The sequence below is a fragment of the Macaca thibetana genome, chromosome 3 (genome assembly GCF_024542745.1).
Source record: "Macaca thibetana thibetana isolate TM-01 chromosome 3, ASM2454274v1, whole genome shotgun sequence".
Classification (NCBI taxonomy): domain Eukaryota; kingdom Metazoa; phylum Chordata; class Mammalia; order Primates; family Cercopithecidae; genus Macaca; species Macaca thibetana.
The window spans coordinates 8,272,122-8,287,380 of NC_065580.1; the positions used below are offsets into that span (position 1 = coordinate 8,272,122).

Genomic DNA, 15,259 nt, shown 5'->3' on the forward strand with positions numbered 1-15,259 from the left:
ACCCTGGACTGAGCAGGGTACCAGGGGTTCCCACGAGGCCATGCAGCCTGAGATCAGGCTGGACAGGTCTTCCCGTGCTGGCTTCTGACCCGGAAGAAAGAAGTGATGAGGTTTCCCAAGTCTCTGACCTTTGCCCTGCCCTGGTGTTCTGAAAATCTCGGTCTCCTTCTGTACTCCCAGTGCCTCTCTGGCACCTCCTACAGGCTGAGTCGTTCTCTCCAGGCGCACCAAGCCCAGACCTTCTGGCCCCTTCTCTCCCTTCCTCTCCTTTGATGGTCTGCTTTTCACTGTGCTAGATGCAACTGGGCCACACAGTAGGAGCTAAATGAATGTGTCTGGAACAAATGAAGCTTTCTCTGGCTACTAGCACCCACATGGTTATGCTCTTTTTCAGAATTCCTAGAACTCTTGTGAGCAAAGTCCTACATAAGCAACCAGGCCCCCATGAGACACTCAGTCCCTAAACCAACAAATTGCCAGAGGGGCCCCGGCTGGCTCCAGATGCATGTCCCCGGCACCCATCCCAGACCTCCCTAGTCCTCGTCTTTGAAGGCAACCTCAGCAGTGTGTGGTGCAGCAGGGCCCACAGGGGAATGCGGGGCCCGGCCAGGGAGTACGCACCGAGGAACAGTAAGGAAAGCTCAAGAGAGCCCCCTGGCACAAACACAGGGATCATCATGCCAGTCCTCCAGGATCAAGTCACATGACAAACAGAAACAGACACAAACACTAAAACCCCAGGTGTGCTTAAGGGCTGAGGGCTGTGGGCTGCCAGGGCGTGTGCCGTCTTTTTTTTTTTTCTTTTGAGATGGAGTCTCACTCTGTTGTCCAGGCTGGAGCACAGTGGTGCGATCTCGACTCACTGCAAGCTCCACCTCCCAGGTTCACGCCATTCTCCTGCCTCAGCCTTCCGAGTAGCTGAGACTACAGGCTCCCGCCACCACGCCCGGCTAATTTTTTGTATTTTTAGTAGAGACGGGGTTTCATCGTGTTAGGTCAGGATGGTCTCAATCTCCTGACCTCGCAATCCGCCCACCTCGGCCTCCCAAAATGTTTGGATTACAGGCGTGAGCCACCGCGCCCTGCCATGTGCACCATCTTACTCTCCATCTGAGCTGCCACCCAACTGTGGTCACAGCTGTGGCCCCTTCTCTGTCTAGCTGAGGCTTGACCCAAACAAGAAACCACCACATCTCTTTACCATAGTCCCTTTAGGATGTCACCAAGCCCACAGCCCAGGGCAGGCAATCTGTGAACTGAATGAAAGTGAGTGGGTAAGGGTGTAAGTGAGAACGCTCTGGTGGCCAGGCCAGGCTGGCTGGAATGCTCAAAGTAACTGTTTAAAAAAAAAAAAAAAAAAAAAAAAAAAAAAGCCCTAAGGGGAAAACAATGGAGAAACTTGAGCAAGTCACCCAGTTGACAAAGCCCAGCTCCGGCACACACAATAGTAGCCATATGGCACACACACACCTAATAGGTCCACCTCCACTTTCAGCTGGAGAGCTACTCCGGAACTGCCAGAGGGGACCCCAGCCCCTCCCCCAGCCCCTGCTCCTCCTCTGTGTGGGGGCCCTCACCTGCACACACTGACTGGGACCAGCAGACCTTCCCAGGACCTGCTGGATCCCAGGCTGCTTCTCCCAACAGCTTCTCGGGGCTCCTGGCTAGCTTGGTCCAACTTCCTGCACTCCACATGCCCAGTGTCCCCATTTGGACTGAGGCCCTGGTTCTCCTGCATCCTTCTTTCTAGGACTCAGCCAGGAAACCCAAGCTGTCAGGGAGCACTCTCTGTAGGTGAGTGCCAAGCAGGAAGCAGGCTCCTGTTGAAGGCCCAGACTCTCTCTGGCTGTACCCGCTTGGCTCCCTTCCTTCTCTGAGCCTCAGTTTCCCCACTAGTGAGGTGAAGGTGGTTCAGAGGTTCTGCACATAGTGAGCCCTCCAGCTCTCCCTCCCAGCTGAAGGTGGTACTTCTTCCACTCCCTCAGCCCAAGTAATGGGCAGGTTTCCTCTTTCCTTGGCCTCTGGTGGGAAAGGAACTTTTCAAAATGGTCTCCCTCCCCTCAAATCCTGTCCTGAAACACAGGAAAGCCAAACATCCCCTGCTTCCTCCTGCCCTGGACACAGGGTCAGAAGTGACTATGAGTGGCAGAGAGACTACAGGAGGCCTAAGTGCCCACTGCACTTCCTCAGAGCCGAATGGATCCTGACCGCAGGTCCCACGTCACCTTCAGAGCTGGGACAAACAAACCCTTCACCGAAGTCTAAACAGTGGGGGAGGCTTTGTTATACACTCGGAACATGCCGCCCCTTTCCACGGAGAGGCTTACCCCCAGGAAACATAGGAGCTGGCTCCCAGCTGACACTGTGTTTATGTAACAGCCTAGGTCTGTTCGACCCTGGGGCTGGGGGTGGAGGGCTCAGTCTCAGTCCAGCCTCAGAGTGTGCTCAGAAACGCCCAGGGAGTCTGCGCCTCCCCTCCTTGCAGAAAGAAGGTGGGGACGCGGCTTCGCAGGACAGAAGCAATATGGTTTGGCAGATGGAGAGGAGTTCTATCGCAGGAAGGATATAGGGCAGAAATTGAAGAAGGAGTGTTTTTTTTTTTTCTTTTGAAGACTGTCTACAGCAGAAAAGTGGGAACGCAAGAGAGGTGAGGTGGATAAAGATGATGGTGCCAGGAGAGGCTGGGCAGGGGGGAGGGAGGGAGAGCAGGGCAGCAGGGCCCAGGAGTGGGAACAGCAGGGCTGAGAACGGATGTGTGAGCCGCAGCTGGGTCGGTCTGGTGACAATGAGACACCGGCTCCCAGGATTTCACGAGGGTGAGGCCGAGATTCCAGGCCTAGTAGCTGGAACCGTGGGGTATTTCCAAACCGCAATGGAGAAGTTGGTCAGGGGAGGGCTCTAGGAGGGGAAATTCTGCCTGTTGTGTTAAATTTAAGACGAGGCAAAAAACTCAAGGGCGCCCCAGGAATCACAGCCTTCACATCACAAAAGATGCTCAACCAGAGGCTCCCCTGAGCTGGGGAGGAGGGGTCGCTGCTTATCAAGCTGGAGCGCTGGGGAGCCCGGAAACCTGTCCCTGCTCTGGGAAAAGCTCGGAAGCAGAAGTGCCCCCACCCTCCTGTGGCCAGCCCACGAGGCTTGTCGCCCTCCAGAAGGAGCTGGGGGAAGGCAAGCTTGGAGCAAATCAGGAATGTCTTTACTTCCTCCAAGGACAGTGAAGCTGCAGCAACGGTCTCTCCCGCCTCCACCCTCTTCAGATCTAAGAGGAAAAATTGGTCATCTTCTCTCTTTGGGGCCCAGGGCTCGCACAAATGCCATCTCCTAGTCCCCAGCTACAGCGGTGATTCAGGCCATTTACTCAGATCCACGTTAATGAGATTTTTCTGTCACCTAATTAGTTCACAGAGAACTCAGCCTTGAGAGGAAAGAAATAAGAACCGGTTGGGAAAAGGCAGAAGGAAGTCAGACTGCCATGTCACAACAAAAGATAGGACCCAGCACTACATGGGGTCCCCCCAGACCCAATACTCCTTCCTCAGCTATGGGGGCCTCTGAAAGTAGAAAGGGAGGTGTTCAGGTGCACTACCCCCCAGAACCTCAGGCAAGCAGATGAAGCTGGGAGTGGGGCCCTAACCTTAAGGCCCAAGTCAGGAACAGGCCCCTGCCCACAACTCCATGTTATCGCAAAAGGCCTTGGCTCTCGCTGCATTTCCACGGAGGCCAAACCCACCACCTGCCGGTGGGCGTCCCCTTTCAAACAGAGCTGGGGGAGGAAGCAGATGGCCCAGGGCGAGGCCCATCTGTCCGTGCCCGCTCGAAGGTCACCATGCCACTGGCCTGATTGCGGGTGCCGCCAGCACCCACCACACCAGGGCTTGCGAGCCATCTACCAGCAGCGTGCCCCTACTTCCTGTGCCCTCAATGGTCGAAAGTCCAGGGCCTAAGGGCCCAGAGAAAAAAGCGCTAGGCAGCGCAGTGGCCGGGGATTTCCAGTCCCCGACTCCGGGTGCGGTGTCCCTGGAGGTCAGTCAGCGCCCGGCTGCCCCGCGGCTGCCTCCAGACCGAGGAGCCGCGGGTCCCTGGCGCGCTCACGACCCGGCCAAGGCGCGGATGGACCTGCCGGCGCCTCCCACGCGGTCGCGGCGCCGCAGCCCAGCGCCAGGCCCGGCCCGCGCCCGCTTGGCCGCCGCGGCGTAGGGGGTGTGCGTCGGGAGAGGGCGCCGCGGCGAGCGCCACCCTCCGGGCCTGCGGGCGCTGGGCCAGGGAAGGCTGCCATCCACTAACGCGAGGCTCCGATCCCCCGCCCCACTGCGGAGCAGGGCCCGGGCAGCGGCTAAGATGCCTCCCCGGTCACGGCCCCACCTCCCGGCAGCTGAAGCCCTCTGCCGCGCCCACCTTCCCCGGCCAGGCCTGGATAGATCTGGTCCTGGCCCCCCGAAGCGACACCACCTTCGCGCCCTGGAGCACAGTGAGCAGAAAACCCCCAACCCCAAAGTGTCCCCGAACGAGATATGGCGAAGCTGCCCGCCGGTTCTGCAGCACAGATCGGCAAACCTCGTGGCCTGGACCTCAAGCGCGCAAGGACCCCCGACAGGGAGAGCATGGCCAGGACCGGCCCGTGGAGCCCTCGACCGGAGCCGGAGAGGCCACCGCGCCCCTGCTCCCGCAGCCCCCGGCTTCGCTCACCCTCGATGGAGATGACGTGCTCGCGGATCTGGTTCTGCAGCGCCAAATCCTCGATGCGCTCGATCAGGTCGTAGATGGCGTAGATATTGGGATGCACGGACTCGAAGCGCTGGATCTCGGCCCGGATGGCCGCGGAGTTGGAGAGCGCGAACTGCTGGGGGGGCCCGCCGGCCAGCTGCTGCGAGGGGACGCCGCCGCCCCCGGCCCCGGGCCCCGCGCCGCCGAACTGCCCGCCGCCCCCCGCGCTGCCGCCGCCGCCGCCGCCGCCGCCCCCCGGAGCCGCCAGGCTCTGCTGCTGCTGCGGGCTCTGCCCCCCGCCCGCCTGGAAGTTCATGGCTTCGGAGCCGTGGGGCCTGAGGCGGGCCCGGGGCGGCGCGGCGGAGGCGGCGGCGGCGAGCGGGCGCGCGGGGCTGGCGGGGCCGGGACTACTGGGCTGGTGGCGCGGGGCTAGCGCATGGAGCCGGGGGCCGGGGGCCGGAGGCCGAGGCCAGGAGGCGCCGCCGCGCACGCTGTGGCCGCCGCTGCCGAGCGCTTCCCGGCGCCGTGATCCCGCTGCCTCGGAGCAGCCTCCAGCGGCAACAACAACGGGACCGGGAGCGCGCGGCCCGGGCCCTCCCCCCGCGTCATGCGCACGCACCGCCGCCCCCGCCGGCTCCGGCACACGCAGCCCGAGCCCCCCTCCCCGCCGCCCCCGCCCCTCCTGCGCGCCGGCCCGGGCGCCCCCGCCCCTCGCTCGCTAGCTGACTCTTCAGCCTCCACCCCCGAGCCGCGCGCTCCAGCCCAGGCGCCCGGGCCCCTCCCACTCAGCTTCGGCCCTTCCGCCTCCTCACCAGCCCCCACCCGCATTGCCTCGAGGGCCACCCTCTCCGAGGGGACAGCTGCCCTGGTCTCCTCCCGCGCCCGGCTGTCGCTTTCGCCTCCCTGCGCTGATCTGGGCCGGGTGTCCGATCTCTAGGCAATGCCCAAACAGTGCCCTGCGCCTGAGGGTGCTGCTGACAGAGGCTGATTGGTCGAGGAGCCCGCCCAGGCCCAGCCGCTCCTCGCTTACAGCGTCCCGCCTTCAGTGCGGCATAGGCTCCCCTGTCCCCAGGCTCCGAGGTCAGCCCTAGAGACCACCCGGCTGCCAGAGTTTTCTCCCTGGCTCCCTGCCCAGTCTCTCCACTGCCGGCTGCAGCTCAAGAGGCTGGGATGGGTTCTGGGCTGCTATTTCCAGTTCTCCCTGAGCGCTTCATCATCGGCACGCCCCTGGAAATGACACTTTGAACAAACTCGTCTCTACTCTTACCTTCTCGTGATCGGCCTCTCCTAAAAGACCGTCCCCCTGCTGGACTTGGGAGATTAGCTAAATGCTACCCGACCCCATTGGTACACAGAGGAAGAAGAGGGAGGGATGAAATATATGCCTTTCTCCCCTACTCATCCCATTGGAGAGACCAACCAAAGCCCACGTGGCTCTCAATTTTTCTTGTCCTCACCCCTTGTCCATCCTGTCCTTTCACTCCCTCTAGGGTCAGGTAGCTCCCTGCAATGTCCTCTGCAGTGCCATTGCCAAAGTGGGCTGCAGTTGTTAGCCGCCCCCCTCCACCCACCCCAAGACACACACACTCACACACACACACACACGTTTCCTAAAACCTACAAGAGGTGACATTTGCAGAGCAGTGGCCCCAGCCAATAAATCTCCCAGAGATGTTGCAGGGTATCTGCTACCCCCAGATATCCTCGGGCATCACTGACACACATCGTCCTTTTTACACACACTTCCACTTCCCCGGCCAAGCTGGATCTTTTCCCAGCATGAAGCTGTCCACCATTTGATTACCCACACAACTCAGCCCCAGTACCAACCCAGTCACTATTCCTGAGTTCCTTGTACCTTCCAAAGCACCTGGTGCAAGCTAATCAACACATAGGGTCTCCTAAGCTCCTGAGGAATCTGTGTCTGTGTTTCTATCTCCCTGCATAACCTTAAGGATATCTTGTGCCCTCTCTGGGTTTCATCTGCAAAATATAGTGGTTGAACAGAAAACCTAGTTCTGATGTTGTATAATTCTAAAAGTAACATCCAACATCTCTTTTAGATGCTTAATTAGAATTGACAGCAGGAAGTAGCACCAGGTATACCTCCCAAAAGAGATACTAAGAGCAAAGAGCTCCTCAAATGTGTTGCCCCAGCAACTAGCACACACCTGTTATAGCTCTGATGGGCTGTTCACACGACTAGCTCCTCTACTAGTATATGGAGCCACATGAGGGCAGGAAGATGGTCTGATTCACCATTTTATTCCCAGTATCTTGCACAATGCCTGGCAAATAGTGTGTGTGCATATATATATATATATATATATATGCATATATATATTTCGAGACAGAGTCTCACTCTGTTGCCCAGGTTGGAGTGCAGTGGCTCGATCTCAGCTCACTGCAACCTCCACCTCCCACGTTCAAGTGATTCTCCTGCCTCAGCCTCCTGAGTAGCTGGAATTACAGGCACCCTCCACCACATCCAACTAATTTTTGTATTTTTTTTTTTAGTAGAGATGGGCTTTTACCATGTTGGCCAGGCTGGTCTCGAACTCCTGACCTCAGTGATCCACCTACCTCGGTCTCCCAAAGTGCCAGGATTACAGACATAAGCCACCGCGCCTGGCCATAGTATATCTTTTAAAAATATGTTAGTAGAATAAATGAATGAACAGGAGGGATGGAACTAGATAGGTTAGTTCTGTATGGTATCAATCTAGACTGACATTCCTAAGGCAATATTTGGGCCACTTGCTCCCACAGTAGGCAAGAACTATGGGAAAACTAGGATAGATTATTTTAAATCAAGACTGGCCTGTAAAAACCAGGATGTGAGATCTCTGTGGCTACAGGAGCCCAGAGGGAAAAATCCACAGATATCCACAGGCCTGGGATTCAATGTCATCCACACAGTAACACACCAGGACCCGATTCCAGAGACCAGCTTTGAGCGGAGGTGAGCAAATAGCTACTGTGTGACATGTACCTTAGTTTTCACACTTTTAAATAAAACATCTAATTTCTTCCTTATGATTGACTTACGACGTATGTTTCAGAAAGGAAGAAATTAATCTTTAGAGAGATTCAATAACCCACCCAAGGTCATATAGCTGAGAAGCACAGGATAAGGGATCAGGATTTGTGCCAGGTTCCAAGGTCTATGCTTCTTCCACAGTCCTGAAAGAGCAAGGTGGAGGAGGGGACCAAGGAAAGGGGCAGCCCTGAGGATGGGTATCCCTGGCCAGCCTAGTGGGACAGCCCATGGATATTGGGCTCTGGGCTGAAGAATTAATTTTGGTGGCCAAAGTGCCTTCTGGCGTCCACTCTGACATAAGGGTAGGGGCCACCTGAGTTCCTCAGAGCCTTCCTCACTGCATTACGAACACGGGTGTTCTGACGTGCTTCAGCTGACGTCGGTGTCTGGTGTGACAGATGCTCTGGCTGTTGGCGGGGGAGGGGGCGGACCCTGCTGCCGCCCAAACCTCTAGCCGGTAGCGCAATCCCCCAAAGCCGTCCCCACCGGCCCCTCCGCGATCTGCTGGCGCAGAGAACCGCGGGTGGAGCCCAGCACGTGGGTCCGCAGGGCGGAGGGCGGAGACAGAGCGGCGCCGGACTACAAGTCCCACAATGCCCCGGGCCGCGGCGGCGAGGAAGGAGGGGTGCTTCAGGTGCCTGCGACCTCCGCGCCTCCCGCCCGGAAGTGCCCGAGGGGCCGCGATGGAGCTGGGGCAGCCGGGCGGTGAGTCCCCGCGCCGTGACCGCGCCCACCCCGCCGCCCAGGGCCCCGGCCGGGCCCCGCCCGCCCTGCCCTGGATCGCCGTGCCCTCCTGCGGCTCCGGGGGGCGGGAAGGTGGGAGGGGTGATGAGGGGTGGGGGTAGGGAACGTGAAGTCTCGGATTCCGGGCGGGATCTGGGGTCTGGCAGCCCGCGGGGCTTGGAGACACTTCCAGAGAAGGCGTGGAGTTGAGGGGACCGAGCTGGGTGGGTGGTGACGCTCGGAGGCTCCAGATTGCCCAGGGGCGGAGTTTGACGTTTGCTGTGGGGGAAGCCTGGGAAGCAGTCCTGTGCCGCGGGTGGGGTTTAGGTGAACCGTAATGCGGGGGGCGGGGGGTGGGGGCACAGAGGCTCTACCCCCACCTCGGAGAAACTTTAGCAACGGAGTAGATGAGCATGGGGTGAAGTCGGTGAAGGAGTAGACACACTGGGGTGAAGTGGGCAGGAGAATAGATACGCATGGGCGTGAAGTTTGGCTGGGGTGAAGTTTAGGGGAGGCGTTGCTTAGGCCCTTACCTTGGGATAGGGTTTGGGTGAGTTGGGAGCTGGTTGAAGACCTCGAGCTCAGATGACAGAAAGTTAGGACTTGGGATTCGGCGATGGGAAGGGGCACCCGGAGGCAAGTTTGGGGCGACTGGGAGGCAAAGCAGCCCGTACCCTGGGGTGGGTGAGGGAACCCAGGCTGAGGACGGTGGGAGCGTCGCGGTGGGGTGGGGGCAGGACCCTGTGGAGGTTCCAGGGCTCCTGGTCAGAGGTCCCGCGCCTCACGGGCTCTTTGTGCCTCTCCAGCTCGGTAGCGCGGCGGGCAAGGCAGGCGCCATGACCCTGATTGAAGGGGTGGGTGATGAGGTGACCGTCCTTTTCTCGGTGCTTGCCTGCCTTCTGGTGCTGGCCCTCGCCTGGGTCTCAACGCACACCGCTGAGGGCGGGGACCCACTGCCCCAGCCGTCAGGGACCCCAACGCCATCCCAGCCCAGCGCAGCCATGGCAGCTACCGACACCATGAGAGCGGAGGTCCCAGGGGCAGAGACCCCCAGCCTGAGACACAGAGGTCAAGCTGCACAGCCAGAGCCCAGCACGGGGGTCACAGCAACACCACCAGCCCCGGACTCCCCGCAGGAGCCCCTCGTGCTACGGCTGAAATTCCTCAATGATTCAGAGCAGGTGGCCAGGGCCTGGCCCCACGACACCATTGGCTCCTTGAAAAGGTACGTAGGTCAAGAGGCAAGAGCAATGCTGAAGACAGGGGTGGGGGGAGTGGTCACAGAAGGCCCCAGGAGAGACCTAAGACCCAGCCCTCCTTTATACTGGAGGCGCTGAGCGCCCCAGATCACAACTGCACTTGTTCCCTTGGCAGTCTGCCCCTCCCAGGCCAGGGCCGGTGTGTTGTGGAGGGCAGGGGAAGGGTGGGAGTGTTGTTCCGGGGCCAGGGACTAGGATTGCCTGAGGCCTGCTCTCTTACCCAGGTCCCTCTCTCCTCAGGACCCAGTTTCCTGGCCGGGAACAGCAGGTGCGACTCATCTACCAAGGGCAGCTGCTAGGCGACGACACCCAGACCCTGGGCAGCCTTCACCTCCCTCCCAACTGCGTTCTCCACTGCCACGTGTCCACGAGGGTCGGCCCCCCAAATCCCCCCTGCCCGCCGGGGTCCGAGCCCGGCCCCTCCGGGCTGGAAATCGGCAGCCTGCTGCTGCCCCTGCTGCTCCTGCTGCTGCTGCTGCTCTGGTACTGCCAGATCCAGTACCGGCCCTTCTTTCCCCTGACCGCCACTCTGGGCCTGGCCGGCTTCACCCTGCTCCTCAGTCTCCTGGCCTTCGCCATGTACCGCCCGTAGTGCCTCCGCGGGCGTTTGGCAGCGTCGCCGGCCCCTCTGGACCTTGCTCCCCGCGCCGCAGCGGGAGCTGCTGCCTGCCCAGGCCCGTCTCTCCGGCCTGCCTCTTCCCGCTGCCCTGGAGCCCAGCCCTGCGCCGCAGAAGACTCCAGGGGCTGGCAGAGGCCCCGCCCTGCGACCACCGGGCCTCGGGGCCACCTCCCGGGGCTGCTGGCCCTCAGTCCGCACTGGGAGTGGGCTCCTCGGGGTCGGGCATCTGCTGTCGCTGCCTCGGCCCCGGGCAGAGCCCGGCCGCCCCCGGGGCCCGTCTTAGCGTTCTGCCGGAGGACCCAGCCGCCTCCAATCCCTGACAGCTCCTTGGCCTGAGTTGGGGACGCCAGGACGGTGGGAGGCAGGTGAAGGGGAGGGGCATAGGAGTTCCCCGGAACTTGTGCAGATTAAAGTAACTGTGAAGTTTTCACTCTTGCAGTGTGTCTGAGTGTGTGCGGGATGGCGGGCGGGGACTCCTTGCCCCATGGGAGGGAAGGGCACGGACGGCGCCATCGGCTCTGGCCCACCGCTTTCCCTTCTCCACTGCCTTCTGCTCTGGCTTTGGCGCCGGCCTCCGTGGCCCCGCCCCCGGTGCCGCGCGCGCACTTCCCGCGGGCGGAGCTCACAGCTCCCTGGCTCGCAGTGCCTGCCGGGAGCCACGTCTCCGCTGGTCGATAGCTGTTTCGGGATTGGTGTCCGGGCGGCTATCTGGGGGCTGCTGGGAAGATGGCGGACTCGGTGGCCAGCCGATGAGGAGGCCGCGGGGGGAACCTGGCCCCCGGGCCCCGAGACCGACTGAGGGAGCGACCTGCGCAGGGCCCGGGGAGTCATGTAGGGGTGGCGCCTGCGGGGAGGGCTGTGGGAGGGCAGCGGGAGCTGGTGTTAGCGGCAGCGGCCACGGTCTCCTGGCGTCCCTGGGTCGGGGTGGGTGTGGGGGCCCCCGACTTCGCCGACCCCACGCCATCGCAAAGCGGTGCACTCGGGCTCCACGCGCGCCCTGCGAGGTGGGCGTTGCGTTTTCATTTCACGGGTGAGGAGACTTAGACGAAGCCACTTGTCCAAGGTCACGCCGCTGGTGAGTGGGAGCGCCCAGCATGGAACCCAGCGCCGTCCAGCCGCGGAGCCCGCGTTCCACCCTCTGTGCCGCCGCCGCCTCCTGCGGGAGAGGGAGGTGGTCGGGAGAGTGCACGCCGGTGCCGCCTGGGCTCCAGACTGGACGCGACCACTAACCCAGTTAATGACCTCAGGCTTAACTTAACCCCTTAGCTGCTCTGGGCCTGCGTTTCTCCACCGGTGAAATGAGGTAATGCCAGCCCTGCCTACTCTTCACGGGCGTGTAAGGAGCATCAGAGATGGTGCATGTGGAATTGCTTTGCAAGTAGTGCCCTGAGCGCACTGAGGATTATGATTGCTGTTTCAAAGGCGTGGAAGGAGGCAGAGGGGCGGGGTGGGGAAGAGGCCCAGAGCAGTCACAAAGGGTTGCTCTGACCACAGGCCCCCTAAATGAGGAGTGAGGTAAGGAGTAGGTAGCAGGTCTTTCTCCCCTTTGGAGAAAACCTCACCCCCTTTTTTGGGCTGCCCCTCAGGGTCTCCATCACCCAACTCCATGCTTCGAGTCCTGCTCTCTGCTCAGACCTCCCCTGCTCGGCTGTCTGGCCTGCTGCTGATCCCTCCAGTACAGCCCTGCTGTTTGGGGCTCAGCAAATGGGCGGACCGGCCTCTTGGAGGAGGCCCCAGTGCAGGTCCTGTGCAAGGACTGCAGCGGCTTCTGGAACAGGCAAAGAGCCCTGGGGAGCTGCTGCGCTGGCTGGGCCAGAACCCCACCAAAGTGCGCGTCCACCACTACTCGGTGGCGCTTCGTCGCCTGGGCCAGCTCTTGGGGTCTCGGCCACGGCCCCCTCCTGTGGAGCAGGCCACACTGCAGGACTTGAGTCAGCTCATCATCCGAAACTGCCCCTCCTTTGACATTCACACCATCCACGTGTGTCTGCACCTTGCAGTCTTACTTGGTGAGGAGGGGCTTGAGGTGGGCGCCTGGGGGGCTGGGTGTTAATGAAGAATAGGGAGAACAGTAGAGGACAACGGACAGAGACCCAGCCTCTCAGGCGTTTGCCCAGGAATGGTTGCTCCTGCTCCCGTCCTATGTCTGCAGCAGACATCATGAGAAAAACGCACTCCTTCCAGCCTCGCTAGGGTGCCACCTCAGATTCCTGCTAATAGAGTGCCCTAGGAAGCCACCATAATTTGTCACAATTGGTACAAGCTGAAAGCCTATTTGCCATCTTTGTATGTACTCCCCACAGACCGTTTTGATACCTCATAGCCACGTGATACTTTACATTTCTTTAGTGTTTGCACTTAAACTCTAGCACACCTTGCTCAGGAAACAGAGAGGTGAAAGGTGGGGAATTCAAGTAACCCCATGATTGGAGCAGCAGCACAGCTCTGTTACCAGGCTGCCTTTTACCTCTCCCCCTCAGGCTTTCCGTCTGATGGTCCCCTGGTGTGTGCCCTGGAACAGGAGCGAAGGCTCCGCCTCCCTCCGAAGCCACCTCCCCCTTTGCAGCCCCTTCTCCGAGGTGGGCAAGGGTTGGAAGCTGCTCTAAGCTGTCCCCGTTTTCTGCGGTATCCACGGCAGCATCTGATCAGCAGCCTGGCAGGTGCTGGAGGGGGTTAAAGTCAGACGGGGTTGGGAGGGTTGACAGGAGGAGGAAGGTGGTCTCAGTTGGCTGGGCTGAGGTGGAATTGAGCCAGCTGGAGGTCCAGCCGAGGCCCAGCATGACAGGCTGTTCTTCACAGAGGCAAGGCCAGAGGAACTGACTCCCCATGTGATGGTGCTCCTGGCCCAGCACCTGGCCCGGCATCGGTTACGGGAGCCCCAGCTTCTGGAAGCCATTGCCCACTTCCTGGTGGTTCAGGAAACCCAGCTCAGCAGCAAGGTGGGCTTACCACCCACCCTCCAGTGCATCTCTCAGTCATTCTCAGGGACCTCGTCAGGCCCAGCACCCTGTGCAGCTCAGCTATCCTTTTCCTGAAGCAGACACACCCTCTCTGTCCCCTGGGACCTGCATCTTTTCCTACACCCTCTCTGTGACTTGCCCACCTCCTGTCACCAGCATGCATTCCTGGAACTCTGCAGTTTCCCAAAGCACTCTTAGCACCATCCTAGCTGCACCCATCCCTCTCCTTGAAGTCTTCAGGGCCAAACCCCACAGTGATGTCCCCTCTGCCTGTCTGGTGATTAGTCACGTGCAGCTTGTGACTGCTTTGCTGTTGAACTGTGAGGCTGTAGGGACTGTCCTGTCTTTACAGCAGTGTTACAAACTTGAGGGCTAAGCCTCTCTAAGGCTTAGCTTGTAAAAAATGACTGCAGAAATACTTCACACTGGGTAATGAACTGCTCTTCCTTCACAGGTGGTACAGAAGTTGGTTCTGCCCTTTGGGCGGCTGAACTACCTGCCCCTGGAACAGCAGTTTATGCCCTGCCTTGAGAGGATCCTGGCTCGGGAAGCAGGGGTGGCACCCCTGGCTACAGTCAACATCTTGATGTCACTGTGCCAACTGCGGTGCCTGCCCTTCAGAGCCCTGCACTTTGTTTTTTCCCCTGGCTTCATCAACTACATCAGTGGTACGCAGCCAGGATGGCCGGCTGGGCCCCTGAGGGCTGGAGAGGCAGGGGAACAGGGTGGCCTGCAGCCCGGAGCCCCAGTCCCCGCCTCCCCACAGGCACCCCTCATGCTCTGATTGTGCGTCGCTACCTCTCCCTGCTGGACACAGCCGTGGAGCTGGAGCTCCCAGGATACCGGGGTCCCCGCCTTCCCCGAAGGCAGCAAGTGCCCATCTTTCCCCAGCCTCTCATCACTGACCGTGCCCGCTGCAAGTACAGGTGGATGGGGCAGCCTGGGGTAAGGGGAGGGGCCAGCCTGGGAGCAGCAGAGTGGAAAAGCCAGAGGGACCATGAAGCCAAAGCTAAGGAGCTCTCGGCCACCATAAAACTGGGCCCTGAAGCAGCAGAGGGCTTTACCCAGGGTGGTGGCACTAGACCGGGACAGACTAGGATGAGGGGCCGGGCCCTTCCTGCTACTGGTGTCCTTTCTCCTCAGTCACAAGGACATAGTAGCTGAGGGGTTGCGCCAGCTGCTGGGGGAGGAGAAATACCGCCAGGACCTGACTGTGCCTCCAGGCTACTGCACAGGTGAGCGAGGGGCAGGTGGCAGGCCCACGGAGACAGAGCTCTGGCTAAGGCCTCCGACCCTGCTCCCCCTCCAGACTTCCTGCTGTGCGTCGGCAGCTCTGGTGCTGTGCTTCCCGTGAGGACCCAGGACCCCTTCCTGCCATACCCACCAAGGTCCTGCCTACAGGGCCAGGCTGCCTCTAGCCCCACTACTCGAGACCCTGCTCAGAGGTAACGGAGGCAGGGTGGGGGAACTCTGGCCACCTTGCCCGCCATGCCCTGAGTCACGTCCCTCCCCCTGCAGGGTGGTGCTGGTGTTGCGGGAACGCTGGCATTTCTGCCGGGATGGCAGGGTGCTGCTGGGCTCGAGGGCCCTGAGGGAGCGGCACTTGGGCCTGATGGGCTACCAGCTCCTGCCGGTGAGTGGCCCTGGCCTTCCCCGTGGCGCATCCTTACTGCCGGCCTGCGGGTAACCTGCTGCCCTATCCTCTCCCCACAGCTACCCTTCGAGGAACTGGAGTCCCAGAGAGGCCTGCCCCAGCTCAAGAGCTACCTGAGGCAGAAGCTCCAGGCCCTGGGCCTGCGCTGGGGGCCTGAAGGGGGCTGAGGGGATGATGTGGGGTTCAGGATGGCCCCCCCATGGGGGGTGGATGATTTGCACTTTGGTTCCCTATGTTTTGATTTCTCATTAAAGTTCCTTTCCTTCCCCATTGTGAATCTCAGTTTTGGGATGGGGAGCA

General features: G+C 60.5%; 4 protein-coding genes across 11 annotated transcripts in view; 3 read left to right on the forward strand and 1 right to left on the reverse strand.

The window, feature by feature from the left end:
- AGAP3 (ArfGAP with GTPase domain, ankyrin repeat and PH domain 3) overlaps positions 1–5,743 on the reverse strand; it is a 56,865-nt gene extending 51,122 nt beyond the window's left edge. Inside the window, exons 1-2 of one of the 5 annotated variants that reach the window (XM_050785794.1) lie at positions 5,684–5,743; positions 4,687–4,837 (exon numbers count right to left, since the gene is read on the reverse strand). Coding sequence is in view for 4 of the 5 variants with exons in the window: in XM_050785791.1 (XP_050641748.1) it covers positions 4,687–5,020 (334 nt within the window). In the remaining variant the exon portion in view is untranslated. Of the gene's footprint in view, positions 1–4,686; positions 5,356–5,683 lie in introns of those variants that run through there. The other 4 variants (XM_050785791.1, XM_050785792.1, XM_050785793.1 and 1 more) reach the window with 4 other exon arrangements.
- The window catches only part of TMUB1 (transmembrane and ubiquitin like domain containing 1), a 106,026-nt gene extending 95,251 nt beyond the window's left edge, over positions 1–10,775 (forward strand). For 2 of the 3 annotated variants that reach the window (XM_050785923.1, XM_050785924.1), the window contains exons 2-4: positions 8,355–8,449; positions 9,274–9,692; positions 9,967–10,775. In XM_050785923.1, the coding sequence (XP_050641880.1) occupies positions 9,304–9,692; positions 9,967–10,318 (741 nt within the window). In that variant the 5' untranslated portion in view covers positions 8,355–8,449; positions 9,274–9,303 and the 3' untranslated portion in view covers positions 10,319–10,775. Of the gene's footprint in view, positions 1–5,052; positions 5,057–8,339; positions 8,450–9,273; positions 9,693–9,966 lie in introns of those variants that run through there. The other variant, XM_050785925.1, reaches the window with a different exon arrangement.
- FASTK (Fas activated serine/threonine kinase) overlaps positions 1–15,227 on the forward strand; it is an 87,543-nt gene extending 72,316 nt beyond the window's left edge. Inside the window, exons 2-11 of one of the 2 annotated variants that reach the window (XM_050785877.1) lie at positions 11,052–11,176; positions 11,932–12,354; positions 12,826–13,005; positions 13,145–13,284; positions 13,760–13,973; positions 14,072–14,231; positions 14,449–14,540; positions 14,615–14,750; positions 14,824–14,938; positions 15,019–15,227. In XM_050785877.1, the coding sequence (XP_050641834.1) occupies positions 11,095–11,176; positions 11,932–12,354; positions 12,826–13,005; positions 13,145–13,284; positions 13,760–13,973; positions 14,072–14,231; positions 14,449–14,540; positions 14,615–14,750; positions 14,824–14,938; positions 15,019–15,126 (1,650 nt within the window). In that variant the 5' untranslated portion in view covers positions 11,052–11,094 and the 3' untranslated portion in view covers positions 15,127–15,227. Of the gene's footprint in view, positions 1–11,051; positions 11,177–11,626; positions 11,649–11,931; positions 12,355–12,825; positions 13,006–13,144; positions 13,285–13,759; positions 13,974–14,071; positions 14,232–14,448; positions 14,541–14,614; positions 14,751–14,823; positions 14,939–15,018 lie in introns of those variants that run through there. The other variant, XM_050785878.1, reaches the window with a different exon arrangement.
- CDK5 (cyclin dependent kinase 5) overlaps positions 1–15,259 on the forward strand; it is a 126,380-nt gene that overhangs the window by 87,812 nt on the left and 23,309 nt on the right. The window lies entirely within an intron of this gene.